The sequence below is a fragment of the Solea senegalensis genome, linkage group LG5 (assembly GCF_019176455.1).
Source record: "Solea senegalensis isolate Sse05_10M linkage group LG5, IFAPA_SoseM_1, whole genome shotgun sequence".
Classification (NCBI taxonomy): Eukaryota; Metazoa; Chordata; class Actinopteri; order Pleuronectiformes; family Soleidae; genus Solea; species Solea senegalensis.
The window spans coordinates 12388132-12401592 of record NC_058025.1 but is presented as its reverse complement, the minus strand read 5'-3'; the positions used below and the strand labels follow the sequence as shown (position 1 = coordinate 12401592).

At 42.7% G+C, this 13461-nt stretch overlaps 2 protein-coding genes across 2 annotated transcripts; one reads left to right on the top strand and one right to left on the bottom strand.

The window, feature by feature from the left end:
• Positions 1 to 1642: 1642 nt before the first annotated feature.
• Positions 1643 to 8693, bottom strand: LOC122769037 (E3 ubiquitin-protein ligase RNF180-like). Its single transcript, XM_044025298.1, has 4 exons — positions 7722 to 8693; positions 3418 to 3676; positions 2476 to 2601; positions 1643 to 1976 (listed from the first exon to the last, which is right to left on the bottom strand). Exons 1-4 carry the CDS (start codon positions 8691 to 8693, stop codon positions 1771 to 1773), a joined length of 1563 nt encoding a protein of 520 aa, XP_043881233.1. The 3' UTR covers positions 1643 to 1770.
• A 1800-nt stretch (positions 8694 to 10493) lies between these two features.
• Positions 10494 to 12393, top strand: LOC122769837 (5-hydroxytryptamine receptor 1A-alpha-like). The gene has a single exon (XM_044026709.1). The coding sequence runs from the start codon at positions 10732 to 10734 to the stop codon at positions 12010 to 12012; it is 1281 nt and encodes a 426-aa protein (XP_043882644.1). The 5' UTR covers positions 10494 to 10731; the 3' UTR covers positions 12013 to 12393.
• Positions 12394 to 13461: the final 1068 nt, after the last annotated feature.

The following is a 13461-nucleotide window of genomic DNA, read 5'->3' as shown; positions in this document are numbered from 1 at the left end:
GCATCCGTCACACCCCCCAAACACCCACCAACTCCACCTCTCCCCTCGCTCAAACGAGGAAGCAAATGCAGCAACAAAGGTACAGTATTTATTGAATGGATGTTACTGTATGGCAGAGGCAACACAAATACCACAGAGGCTTTAGGAGAGTGATAGAATAAGAGGCTGCACAAGGAAGAATATTGGTCTGGCTTTCACTTTTGCTTTTGTTCCACTAGCGAAGGGAAACTTTGACCTTGTCCTGTCCTTGTCCTGTTACTGTTGGACTTTTAAGTGTAAGTAATTTGCCTATCATCTATTTTAAGTGTATTGCAATCTGCTTAGTGTCAGGCTGTTATTTTGAAAACATCTCATCCTCCTGTACATAAATCAAGTGATTCAAGCAATGAGCAATATATTCTATAATGTGGGGAGGGGGGTGGGGGGTGCAAGCCATGTAAACTAAAGACTATGGTTCTTCTGTGTTTTTTGGGGGGGTTAGTTTTCATTTCTAATATTTTGAAAAATAAAACAAAGTCATCATATTTCTGTAAAATGCTATAACATTGACTACTGTTCCTGACATCTGAAGGTATTGTTGGTTGGGGTTAGGGTTAACATATATTTTCTGACATTTATAACAAACAATGCTGCTTACCAACTGTGGTACCAACCTGAGAGCCACTCCTACATTGTGTAACTTTAAAATTAAATTGCTTTAATCCAACACATGATTGTCTCAACCACGGGGACTACTTCCAGACTACTTCACCTAACTCATGTGGTTCTAAATCACACACTGTGACATGCTTTATACAAAATACTGAAGGACATAAATGCAAGAGGGGATTTAAATACAAACTAGGGCTGCCAGCAGCACTGAACAGACCCTGACACCCCTCATGCATGACGGAGTGTCGAGCGACTGCTATGGCCCAAGAGTACTACCTGTTGTCAGTAGGTGGCGCAATGACTTTCAACGTGGACTGACTAGCCTTAATGAGAAGATGAAAAGAACAGAGATGGTTGTGGCTGTGCTTTATTCCTGAAAACATACTTTTGGCCACTATCATGGTTGAGGTGAGGGCGGTGTCTGTCTGGGTGGAGGCCTGCAGCATGGATGAAGTCATCGGATCGCTCTAAAACTCTCTCAAAAGTGTGCTCGGAGAGTAAGTGAAAGAAAAAGATAAGGATGAAAAATCAGATAAAGCAGTAGAAAATCAATGAATGAAAACCAACATTAGTGATTTAAGTGCCTGTTGTGTATATGGTAATAAATTAAAGATAAACTGGATATTCATGATAACTACAGTGTTTCTTTCATGGATTTGGTGCAAAAAAATAGCACTACAACCTTTCAATAATCATGTTTGTTTCTCAATGACAAAATACAATTACAACTTTAAAAAACTGATTTTAAAAGTTACACTCTTGACTGTATTTTCAGATCTATACTGTATATTATTCTGTATTATTAAATATAATGTTGTGTGAGCGGTTTGCAACAACATGAAATTGGATAATGTTCTTGGAAAAGTAAAATTTCCCATCCAGATTTTTACTTTGGAAAATTGCTGTTGTCATTTTCCACTGGGATGTGCGCCTACACTTTATGATATGTTGTAATGCAAATGTGAATATAGTGAAAGTAAAACACCACAGCTTAAGAGTTGCTACTGTATATTGATTCCATCCGTACACTGTACAGACACGGGACATCCACACGTCATGTGAACAATAGATTCCCAAACATCCCACTACACCAATCCCCCATTTTAATGATTTTAATGATCAAAAAGAAGGGAAGAAGAGGTAGCAGAGGAAGCAGAATATGAAGAAGCCGATAACCCAGTTGACTGAGTAGATGTAGATGATGACCATGTCCATGTCAAAGCGCCAGCCTTGAGAGTCGTCTTCAAAGTCCATGGCATCCTGATGGAAGCTGCCTCCGTGGGGGAACTGGCGTCTGGCAATGGGACTGTTCTGCCTCTGGAAGCCTGGTGTGTGTGTGTGTGTGTGTGTGTGTGAGACAAATGCAGCATTTTGTATGTTATGGCTTTTTTTTATTCAAAGAAAAATCAAAAAAGTTTGCTGTAAAATAGTTCCACAGTATGGTAAAACTTAAGGAGGTGATTTTTTTTTCCAGTAAAACCATCTTCTTTCCAAAGTAATATTCAGAAAATAACTTTATAATGAGAATTACTATATCATCGGTGAAATACCCTCAGATGGAAATGTTTCTGAATCAAAATTGATAATTTATCGTTCTTACCAAGCTGATGGTATTTCCATAAAAAATGATTACAATATGTTTACCACATTAGTTTTATCTTTGATTAAATCCACATTGAATTGGAAATGGCAGGATATTACGGCACATTATTGCCATTAAAAAAATAAATTAACTGATGTTCTATGTTCTAAGGTGGGAACCATTTAGGGAATCAGGACTAAATATTTCAATCAATTTTGATGTACGTGGAATCAAACACTTGCCTCCAAAGATACGGAAGAGCTTTCTGCAGCTTGGGAGAGGCCACTTTGCACAACTTGCTTTCTGAAAAATCTGTTTCCGAGAAAGGTATTCCTTCGGGAAAAATGTTCTCGTGGTTTGGTTTAGCTCTGTAAAGAAAGACAAAGAGACACACGTAAGAGCCAAGGGGGAACATTAGAGTCACAACTCTCGAAAGAGAAAAAAAAAACCCCACAGCAGATGAAGCAACAAAAGACTCCCTCATTTTCTCCTCTTTCCGTGTGACCTTGGCTTTGGTAATCAAAACAAGAATCTAATCTTCAACGCTTGTCACCTAATCACCAACAAGAGTCCTTATAGTCTGCAGTGCTCATAACCACGGCCACTCTGTCTTTTTATGGCCATCGCGGCCGCTCACTTTCTCGTCTACATTCTTTGAGAAGTAGGTCAACGTGAATCACATCACTTCATTACTAATTCATGGGTTCCTCCAAATCAAACCATGTAATCAGTGTGCAGTGATCATGAGATTGCATAAAATATGCATGCCTGTGATACAGCATAGGTGCAAAGCCTTGTCGTTTCACTGCTTGTGTAACATTGTTATGCGCAGACAACACTTGGGTTGTAATTTTCACGTTACACATCACACTTGTATTTGCTATTTCTATCAAGGCATAAAAGCAGTGAATACAAATGTTCAGGTTGTCTTCTCTGTCATTTATGACTCATCTGGTCAGAGCTTAACTAAAGGTCTACTCTGCTCCCTATGGGATATTTGCAGCTGAGCCCCCTGAAAACAAACACACAGGACTATAGCCAGAAATATACACATAATTAGCCTTTATGATCATTATATCCATGAATGTGAACGTTAATGTATAAGCATGTTGATTTATACCCATTTTGAACTGTCTACTATCCCATCTTAATACTTAATACCTTGTTTTTGCCCTTTAGCTCACCCTTCTGGAAGAAGACGTGCGTGATGATTGTTCTGCAGAGGGGGCAGGGGGTGTTGGCGGGGCTGCTCTTAGCCAGCGTCCGCAGACAGGGTTCACAGAAGATGTGGCTGCACGGGTGGCACATGTAAGGGCTGAAGTACACGTCCAAACACACAGCACAGATGTAACCTTCTTTGTCCCTGGTGCTCACGTCCTCATCGTCCTCACTGCTGCTGCTGCTGCTGCTGCTGCTGCTGGTGGTTGGGTTTTCTGTTGAACTCTATGTGTGCAGGGAGGCAAGTTGTATAGTAAAACTTTTAAATGCAAATGAATATCTGCTGCACTCGTACCATTGTTCACACAATCAGCTCCACACCACTAGCTCTGCAAACGCGGTGTGCTGCATTTGACGTCTGAAGGAGGCAAGTCAAAAACTCAATAGCTACATGGCTGCATACATGAACAGTTAGACTATGGCAGAAAATGGCAAGAAACGCCCATGAAAAGTCTCTCTAGTGGATTCTATAGCTAAAAATAAACCTGTACAATCAAGAGGAAGGACTTCACAATCCATTACAATCATCATCATTTGACTTTCTCAAACGTAATCGTCCCATATTAAAAATGTGGGCTCCGCCAACAGAATGCAAAGCAGTAAGAACGGGTGTGACGGGTTACATTCAAAGACAAACAACTTTGAGTATGTTAATCCTCCACTTGTGCCTCGGATGCAATAAGATCATTTAAAAACATTACATCCACACTTTACGGTCATTTCTATATTCAGTGAACTGCTCTGATAGAAACTATAAAAACTAGAGCATATTTCTCTGCGTTGAATGAAGAAGAACAATCCAGGGATCATGTGAGGTTTGTATAAGCAAATACAATATTACTACTACAAAATGTTAGCTGGTTGTTAATCCATGTGAAACTGACTTCTCTCGTCACCTTCTTGAGGTTCCTTTAATACTTTTCTTTTTAATAAACCTGATTAGATGAGTGTAGTTTTCCATGTGCCACAGTATGGGTCACACAAACACAGCTCAAGTAAGAAGAACATGCATTGTGTTTCCACTGCAGAGGGTTAGTTCTTCTGTTATTTTAATCTTGTCATTTTATTTCATAAAGCACAATGCAGCCTGCCACCTGCCCACTGCTCAAATCCCTCTCCTCTCAAATCCCTCACTTGCAGCTTCCTGTTTTCAAATGCCAAATATAACTCACATGAGAGGATGCACCAAAACTCATTTTGAGAACCGTATCCCAAGTCATCCTAGGACTGTGTCAGCAGACCGCTGGGGAATGGAGTCTGAAGCTCCAGATTTGAAAAAGATCGGGGGTGTAATTACCACTTTCTCACCCAGGGGGAGCTCCAGGGACTTCCCTGTCACACCAGCTCTGCCTCCCAAGGTGTGTCATCAACACAGGAGAAAACACAGATCACACAGCTCCCAAGTAATCACAGGCACTGAGGCTCTCCCCTGGAAACGTACACTGTTACATAGCAGCTTTGTTTTGGTTACATTAGAAATAGAAATAAAACAGACGCATCAAACGATACCTGCACACTGAGAAGTATAAACTGATAAAGAACCAGTCACTGTCTTTGTTTAGGCAGTGACAGAAACATGACAGAAACCATTTCCATAACCTTTGTGTATGAACTGTAAGTCTTCCACCACTAGAAGTGCAACTCGAGCCATATTTAAAGCTTCTGTTTAACAGTAATTATATCAGCTGGAACAAGTTTCCAAACAATCCAGCGCTAATTGCCTCTCTAACACACAGGATGAGACTGAGCCCTGTGGGAAATGACAAAAACACCTGCTCTGATCTTTGGCCCACTGCATAATCAGTGCAAACAGTACCAAGACATTCTCCTTAAAGCAAGTTATATAAAAGTGGTACTGTTCAGGACAAAAAAACACATTTGTGATATACATCATTCATAAATTAAAGCTCCCATGTGTAACTTCCATCAAACGCACTATCTTTCTGATAGTTTCTCAGCCAACATGATAGAAACATCTAAAAGAAGCTGCTGGAAATCGAAGCAGACATGAACTGAGCTTCTGCGGGGAGCGGCAGTGATGCTGTCGGGAGGAAGACAAGTGGTTTAGACTCTTGGAGGATTAGAAGGTGGCAGGGAGGGAGGGACATCCCTGCCATCGCTGTCCCACTTCTGCCTTCTCTCTGATTGTCATGATGTGAAAAGTATCACTCTGTGTACAGTGTGGGAATGTCACCAGGTGACAGAAAACAAAACAGAAACACGGAGAGGGTCATGTGAAGCTGATAGGCTTCATCAGCACTGTGTGAAATTTAACAATGGTTTGAATTGAATTGATCTTCAACATCCAGGTATCCAGGAAGTAGATAGGAGGATGTCCCACTGCACTGTACCTCCTCATAAATAGAGGCCTCAACCTCCACTTCCTCCTTTTGTCTCCAAACGTTTGCCTGACTTTTTGATGTTTAAAACAAATAACCTTTATCATTTGTTTGATTGTTTTATGTTTAAGTTGTTCAGCTAACCATAATTCATACTCTTATTTGTAGGTTATTACAAGTTATTTGTTAGGTATTTATAACACCGAGGGTATTGCCGATGACACGTTTGCACAAGCGCACTTTGCATTACCGTAATTACACGATGGTTTCTGAAAGCTGGGCAGTTGCACATGAAAGCCAACATTGTGGTTATTACGGTATTGTCACTCGTGCTTTAGCAGGAAACCAACAAATCAGCGTCCTTGTCGCCAGAGAGGAGAGAGTTGGATAAATGGCCTGTTTTTGCACATTGAGACAAAGACTCAAAACATTGTATTGTACATTTGTTTTACACTGTTCAAAAGTCAAATTCAACACAAAAAATCTGTTATTCTTGTACAACTGCATTGTACTTTTTCTCTAAAATCAATTTCCACTTTTTTGTTTCCCTTTATTATAAATTGTTCATGTGTGACCCTGCGATGGACTGGCGAACTGTCCAGGGTGTACCCCGCCTATCGCCCGATGTAGCTGAGATTGGCACAGCACCCCCCGCGACCCTCTGGTGGAGGATAAAGCGGTTAGATGATGACTGACTGACTGATAAATTGTTCATACATTATTTTAACATGCAGTAAATTGTAAATATTCAAAGTTATTCTGGAGAAATGGTCAAAAATCATTTATTCGGAAGACATTTTTCTGACACTTTTATGGTTAAAATAAGCAGGACATTTTTAGGTGTTAAAGGGTTCATATGACTTTATGTTGAATTCATTATTTAATTGAGCAGTATTTCGAATATATTTCTTCTCCTTGAGAACCATAGCATTCGTCAACTGATTTACTGTAACCCATGGTTCAGGAAAATAAACTGAATGTTTGAGTGTGACCTTGTTTCCGGGTGGTTTGTGGCTCCAGTGAGAACCTAAAGCTTTCACGAACACTACAGCTTTAACGACATTATGACCAGAAGAGGATTCAAATACATAAAAGGCACAAACAAGTGAATGAGGAAAAACTACTGCTCTCCTGCCATTAGCCTTCACAAGTGCCATAGTGTTGCTCAGTGGCTAATGGCACAAATGCTGTGCTTGTACTGAGATGATCCCAAGTGGAAATTAATGTAATTGTGGAAGTGCAAAGTTAGACACAGCTGAGAACAGACGCCGCTAGTTCAATAAGCCTTGATAATGATACATGAGCAGGCAAGCTCATTCAATTCCCTTGAATAAATTAACGTTTAGAGAAATGCCTGATTAGAAAAGTACAATTATTCAAGTTTTGCCTGAGAGTTAGGTGAGAAGATCAATACCACTGTCTGTTTATGCATAATCAGCATGGAGGACACGGTCATGGAAAATGGATACACTCAGTTTTCAAAGCAATTAAATATATTCAGCTTTCTCTAATACACCAGTTGGAATAATTCCAACCCACCAACCACCTGACTGCAGAGCTGCAGGACCCAATCAAAACAGGATCTGCTTCTTTGTCTGCTTGGTTTTGAAAGGCTCTCTGCCCAAGCCTCATCATGCAGCTAATTCAGATGTAACCCCACTTTAAACCGCATGGACAATGGCTATTGAGCTGAGCATGGTGCTGATATGTGCAGCTATAAAAAGTGCACTGAAAAGTTGTGATGTACCACAGATAGGTGCCTTTGACTTTCCTGTCCACATTAGTATTTTTTCATCTAAAATTAAACTTAAAATAGACTTCAAATATCACAGTTGCTGTGTTCTCGTACTCCCCAAAGACTTATATTACCATAATTCTGTGGTTCTTCATCTGCAAAACTGTCATAATTTGTCATTGATTGTGTCATTCACCTGTCGGCTCTCATGTCTCCACCTCTCTCTTCTCCTTTGCCTCCTCCTCAAACACTTAATCCTGTTCTTCTCTCTTTTACACATCCTTCGCTCCCCAAAAGGAAGGCAGTGTGGCACCACTGCCACCGTCGTGGTTTGGCTCGTCACCTCCATCACACCGCGGCCTTCCTCCTTGCCATCTTCCACGTCCTCACCCTCTACTTCGTCATTGTCCTCCTCCTCCTCCTCTTCTCCCAACTCTGAGCTATGGTGACTTTGCGATGATCGTGCAGTCGCTGTTCCATCTCTCACCTGCAACCAGAACGGCTCAGGCTCTCTGGATGAACTGGGTGGGTGGTGGTGCAGGCCTTCTGCAGCCGTCCTGAGGGAAAGCCTCTGAGCTTGCAGTGGTGTGGAGCTGGATGGGATGGAAAGTTGAGGGGGAGAAGAAGACATGGGCTTCACTGTGGGCCAAGGGGACTGGGCAATCAAACTGACGGTGTTGGTCTGGGAGCAGCCGATACAGATAAATCTGGGACATGTTTGTCCTCCCTGTAAGTTGTTTGATCCTTCTTCAACTTCTAAAGCACAATTTAACTGCATGTCAGAATGACATCTTTCCTGGGCTCCAGCTCCATGTGTTCTTTCAGTCTTCCACTGCCTTTGCTTCCCTCTGACCCTTCCTTCTGCACGTTCAACACTTCTTCTCTCCTCTTCACTTACTTGGTTTCCTTCTCTCCATCTTCCTCTGTCGTCTTCAGTGCAGGTCTTTCTGCGAGCTTTCCTCCCGGGTAAGGAAAGTCTCCCCAGCTGCTCCACACTGCTTGATCTTCCTCTTCCGGCTGGATCAGCGCTCCTCAGCTGAGGCCTCACTGCCATCAAGTGTGGGGTGTAAGGTTCATCGTTGCTGTTTTCTTCATGCGGATCCTCAGATTCATGACCTGTCACTCCACGTGAGATGCTTACACCAGAGCCTCCAGCATGGGAGCTCATGATGATGCTTTTTGCAGCCCCTTAGGCAGCAGCAGCAGAGCGTATCTGGTGCAACCTCAACCACCTAGTCTGGTCTTTCACCTGTCATTCTTTCTTCAGTCTTGTTTCTGCCTTCCAACTCCTTCTAGATGTATAGAGTCAATCTCTTTTTTTAAGAGTTAGAGGGAGTGTTCCAGCGCAGAGGAGGTGAACCATGCAGTCCTCTGGCTTGATCTATCCTGCCCCTGCCCCCCCCCGGGACATTCCACACTGTTGACAAAGACAAAGTCCTTCTGGTGAGCTGCAACACAATAGCTGCACTGTTCATGGCCTCATTATTGTCCTGTGTGACCTATAGAAAACACATCTCTATGCAACCACTGCACACACAAAAAATAAGGTGAAAAAGCCAGAGCCACCTTTTATTTTTTATCACATCCACACTGTTGTGTCAGCTTTTTTCATTCATATGTGTGTGTGGGTGTGTCAGAATCACATCAGAATCAAATTGCCTTCAGTGTCTTTTTTTTTTTTTGCCTTGTGTGTGTTTTGTTTGGACAATATACTGTAATTCCCCAGACCTTTTCTTTAATTGGTTTTCATTTTTTTTGTTTGCCGAGGGCCTCAGGTGCAGTTTTGCACCTAATAAATGTCTGAAAACAAACAAACATGAAACAAATGTAAAAGTATTAAATGAAAGATGATATCATAACCTGTTCAGTAGCACTTTATTCCCAAAAGACTTTGCTGTCTCTAAGAGAATATAAGGCTGAAGAAAAACATATTCTTTACCAAAAGTAAAAATAAAATAAAAAAGAAGTGTGATTGATATGACAGAACCAGAAACACAAATAACGTTTTTAAAAGTGAAAGTTTTTAAATCTTAATTCAAAGGTGCATCTGTATGTTTCGAACTCAGTATTTTTCACTTCTCTGGTTTAAATTTCCCCTTTTGTAAATTGCCTTTTCACTTCTAATTCAGCTTGTGGCTCAGAGGGTTTGATGTTCCATCCCAAGCGCCTCAGCTCAGCTTGTTTGAAATGAAAGCCACTGAACCACACATTGCCCCCGATGCGTGTGTACACCGCACTGCACTTATTCCACTCGATTCCCTGACTCACTGATTACATTCTCAGTTTCCTCGGAGATTTTCAAAAAAAGGAAGCGAAACGCAATTATTATTTTCCAAAGATTCAAACGGCAGCCCCTCTCTTTCTCTCTCGCACACACGCTTTAATTCTCATCTCGCCTCTCGCAAAGATCAGTGAGACCCATTTGATGCACCGCCCACTACGACCAGCAGATGGCAGCAGCTTCCCTCTCTGTGCTGATGTGGCGCTGTCTCTGGTCCTGAAATTTCCTTCCACTCGAAAATCTGGACATGCAGATCTCTTTCCTCCATCCCGGCTTTAAATAGCGCACACTTTTCCCACTACGTGTGTATTTGTTTCTTAAGTTCGTTCGTTTTATGTCACATGGCTGTTGAAAAATAATTTAGATTAAATGATAAATTAATCTGAAGTGATAAGAAGGACAAACGAGACTTGTTCTTTCTTCTCTTATTTGTGTAATAAATCCTTTACACACATTTAAAAAATAAATAAAAAAAAAAACGCAGCTTCAACTGTCGTTTTAAAGTAAAACGGAGAGAAAAGAAGCGCTGTGCGTCTTTATTGGCTGTCTGCGCTGAAAAACAGAGCAACAAGCAGAACACGGGCATAAAACTCCAGGGCGACCTCCTCGCGGTCTGACGTACTCAAAGCTCTTGGTATAAATGAATTCACCTCGTCACCAAGCCGCTCATATGATTCCCACTAACAGTGAGCGCACCCGGCTGTCAACACTCAAGAGCCACAACGCGCGCACAAAACTCCTCACACTCACTGACAAACACGCCTGCGTCATGCGTCCTGAGAGCGACGGCACGAGCTCGGTAACTCCTATGGAACCCAGTAAAAGGCACAGCAGCTGCAGCAGCTGCAGTTTGAGGGGCTGACTGTGTCCTGTCCGTCTGTTCAGCAGCGTGTCCCCACTGCTCTGGGAAAGTTGTAGTCGCATTATGGATTTTATAACAACTACCAGCAACGACAGCAACGTGACAAGTGGTTTCCCTCACGGGAAGGACGTGGTTCTTGACTGGGACGGGGGCGAGAATGGGACGGGGTATGGGTCTCTGCCTGGTCTGGAACTGAATTACCAGATTATCACTTCTCTGCTCTTGGGGTCCCTCATCCTCTGCTCAATATTTGGCAATGCGTGTGTCGTTGCAGCCATCACCTTGGAAAGATCTCTCCAGAATGTGGCAAACTATCTGATCGGATCCTTGGCCGTGACAGACCTCATGGTATCGGTGCTGGTTCTGCCAATGGCGGCTCTCTATCAGGTTTTGAACAAGTGGACTCTGGGACAAGAGATTTGTGATGTATTCATTTCTCTGGATGTACTTTGCTGCACATCATCCATCCTACATCTGTGCGCAATTGCCTTGGACAGGTACTGGGCCATAACTGACCCCATTGACTATGTAAATAAACGGACACCAAGGCGAGCTGCGCTCTTGATTAGTGTGACTTGGTTAGTTGGTTTCTCCATCTCTATTCCGCCTATGTTAGGCTGGAGAAGCGCCGAAGACCGGGCGAACCCCGACGCCTGCATCATCAGCCAGGACCCGGGCTACACTATCTACTCCACATTTGGCGCGTTTTACATTCCCCTCATCCTCATGTTGGTCCTATACGGGCGAATATTCAAGGCTGCTCGGTTTCGGATTCGAAAGACGGTGAAAAAAACGGAGACTAAAAAAGTGTCAGACAAGTGCTTGGCTATCTCTCCGTCTATCTTCCACAAGAAAACCAACGGCGAAGCCGGAGGGAAGGGCTGGAAGCGCAGTGACGAGTCAAAGACGAGTTCTCCGTGCGTAAACGGCGCAGTGAAGCATGGTGATGAGGGCGAGTCACTGGAAATCATTGAAGTTATCGGGAACTCAAAGACGCATCTTCCTCTGCCCAACACCCCACAGTCCTCGCAAGGCTACGATTACATGAGCGAAAAGAACTCGGGGGCGAAGAGGAAGATCGCGCTGGCCAGAGAGCGCAAAACGGTGAAAACACTTGGGATCATCATGGGAACTTTCATCTTCTGCTGGCTGCCCTTTTTCATCGTCGCGCTGGTGCTGCCTTTCTGTGCAGAGCGCTGCTATATGCCCGACTGGCTGGGCGCAGTCATTAACTGGCTGGGTTACTCCAACTCTCTCCTCAACCCCATCATATATGCCTACTTCAACAAAGACTTCCAAAATGCTTTCAAGAAGATTATAAAATGCAAATTCTGCAGGCAATAACCACATGCGGTGTTCACTGGCGTGTTGAGTAGTTAAATGGACTATCCAGACTTTAATTCAGGGACAGTCTCTTTTCAGTATGTGTATAAGAGAGAAAACCTTCAAAAAAAAAGATAAAGGGAAGAAAATCACTGGTTGCTGATGAAACGACACAGTGACAAGACATGAACAGTCGCTTTAAATGTACAAGCTCATGTTTATTCAGTGTTTGTAGCTACAGTATATATATCCTATATGCGACGGCAGCCATCGTTGTATTGCCATGCAAGACGTGTCATGTGCTGATTCCATGCATTTCATCACGAGACGCGGGTTTCCGTCCTATTACACCATGAGCTTTGTAGCACTGAAATAATAAAAGCAATCAAAGTTTGTCCTTAAGAAATATGAGTCAGTTGTTATTTAGGCTGGAAAATCGAAAGTAATGACCCAAGAGGAGATCAGGGCCCATGACGAGAAATCGCAGAATCACTTGGTTGCTGTCACGTCACACTGTACATCTTCATCCAGGAGGTCTCAGGGAATTCATCAATTCGTGTAGATGGGGAGAACAAAGCATGAGGCAACTTATCAGTTTGCTCTGACAGGCTGCAGGATGAGGATAGGCGGTCAGGTCACCAGTGCATGATGTGTTTCAGGTTATATATATATATATATATATGTATATATATGTCCAAGGGGTATCCAGCAAAAACACCAGCATCAAATTAATCCCAAAGTCAAAAGCAACAGGAGGTTGTTGTTACCCCCTTCCCCCCAAAAAAGAAGCAGCCAATTCTGATAGAGTGTTTACAGTCTCTCCTTTTACTCTGTGTTTTTTTTCTTTTCGCCCCATGTGAAAGAAACAACAACAGACTGAAACAGAAGGAAACCTCAGTGGTACTTTTTTTTACACAGACCCTAAATAGCACATGGTATAGAGGTCTGTTTGTGTAGAAAAAAAAACAAAAAAAAACTGCACAGACTGCATTTCTATAATCCCAGACACAAAATCCACTTACAGTAGAGACTGTCAGGCCATGAAAAGGACCAGGAGGAGCACAACTTTCAGGAGGAAGAAGCCACTATATGTGAGGCCAGCATGCTTCAAATAATGTAAGATGAGTGGCTATTTGGATTGTTGCCAAGGCAACACATGAAGCTTGAGGCCCACATGGTCAGTCAGAGTGACGGGATATGCTGGCGAAGCACGGAGACACAGTGCACCAATTTAGAGAGGTCACAGACAATGCAGCATCAGGACACGTGTCAATTATTATTAATATTATTATTCATAACAGTTAATTTCGCAGTCACATCAATTAGTGATAGCTGATTTGACCTCTGCATTTCACACTTTCTTTTTACACATGTAGAGAACAGTGGAGAACACAACACACACGCTGGGTGCAGGAGCACTGGGCTGCACTTATCTGCACTCGGGGAGCAGCAATGGGGATTGGATGCGTC

Excerpts from the sequence above, each read along its gene's own strand:
- LOC122769837 (XM_044026709.1), top strand. The coding sequence starts at position 10,732 with ATGGATTTTATAACAACTACCAGCAACGACAGCAACGTGACAAGTGGT.
- LOC122769037 (XM_044025298.1), bottom strand. The coding sequence starts at position 8,693 with ATGAGCTCCCATGCTGGAGGCTCTGGTGTAAGCATCTCACGTGGAGTG. Across the intron at positions 3,677-7,721 it reads GGAGACATGAGAGCCGACAG|AGTTCAACAGAAAACCCAAC; the intron begins GTGAATGACACA and ends CTGCACACATAG. Across the intron at positions 1,977-2,475 it reads GCTCTTCCGTATCTTTGGAG|GCTTCCAGAGGCAGAACAGT; the intron begins GCAAGTGTTTGA and ends CACACACACCAG.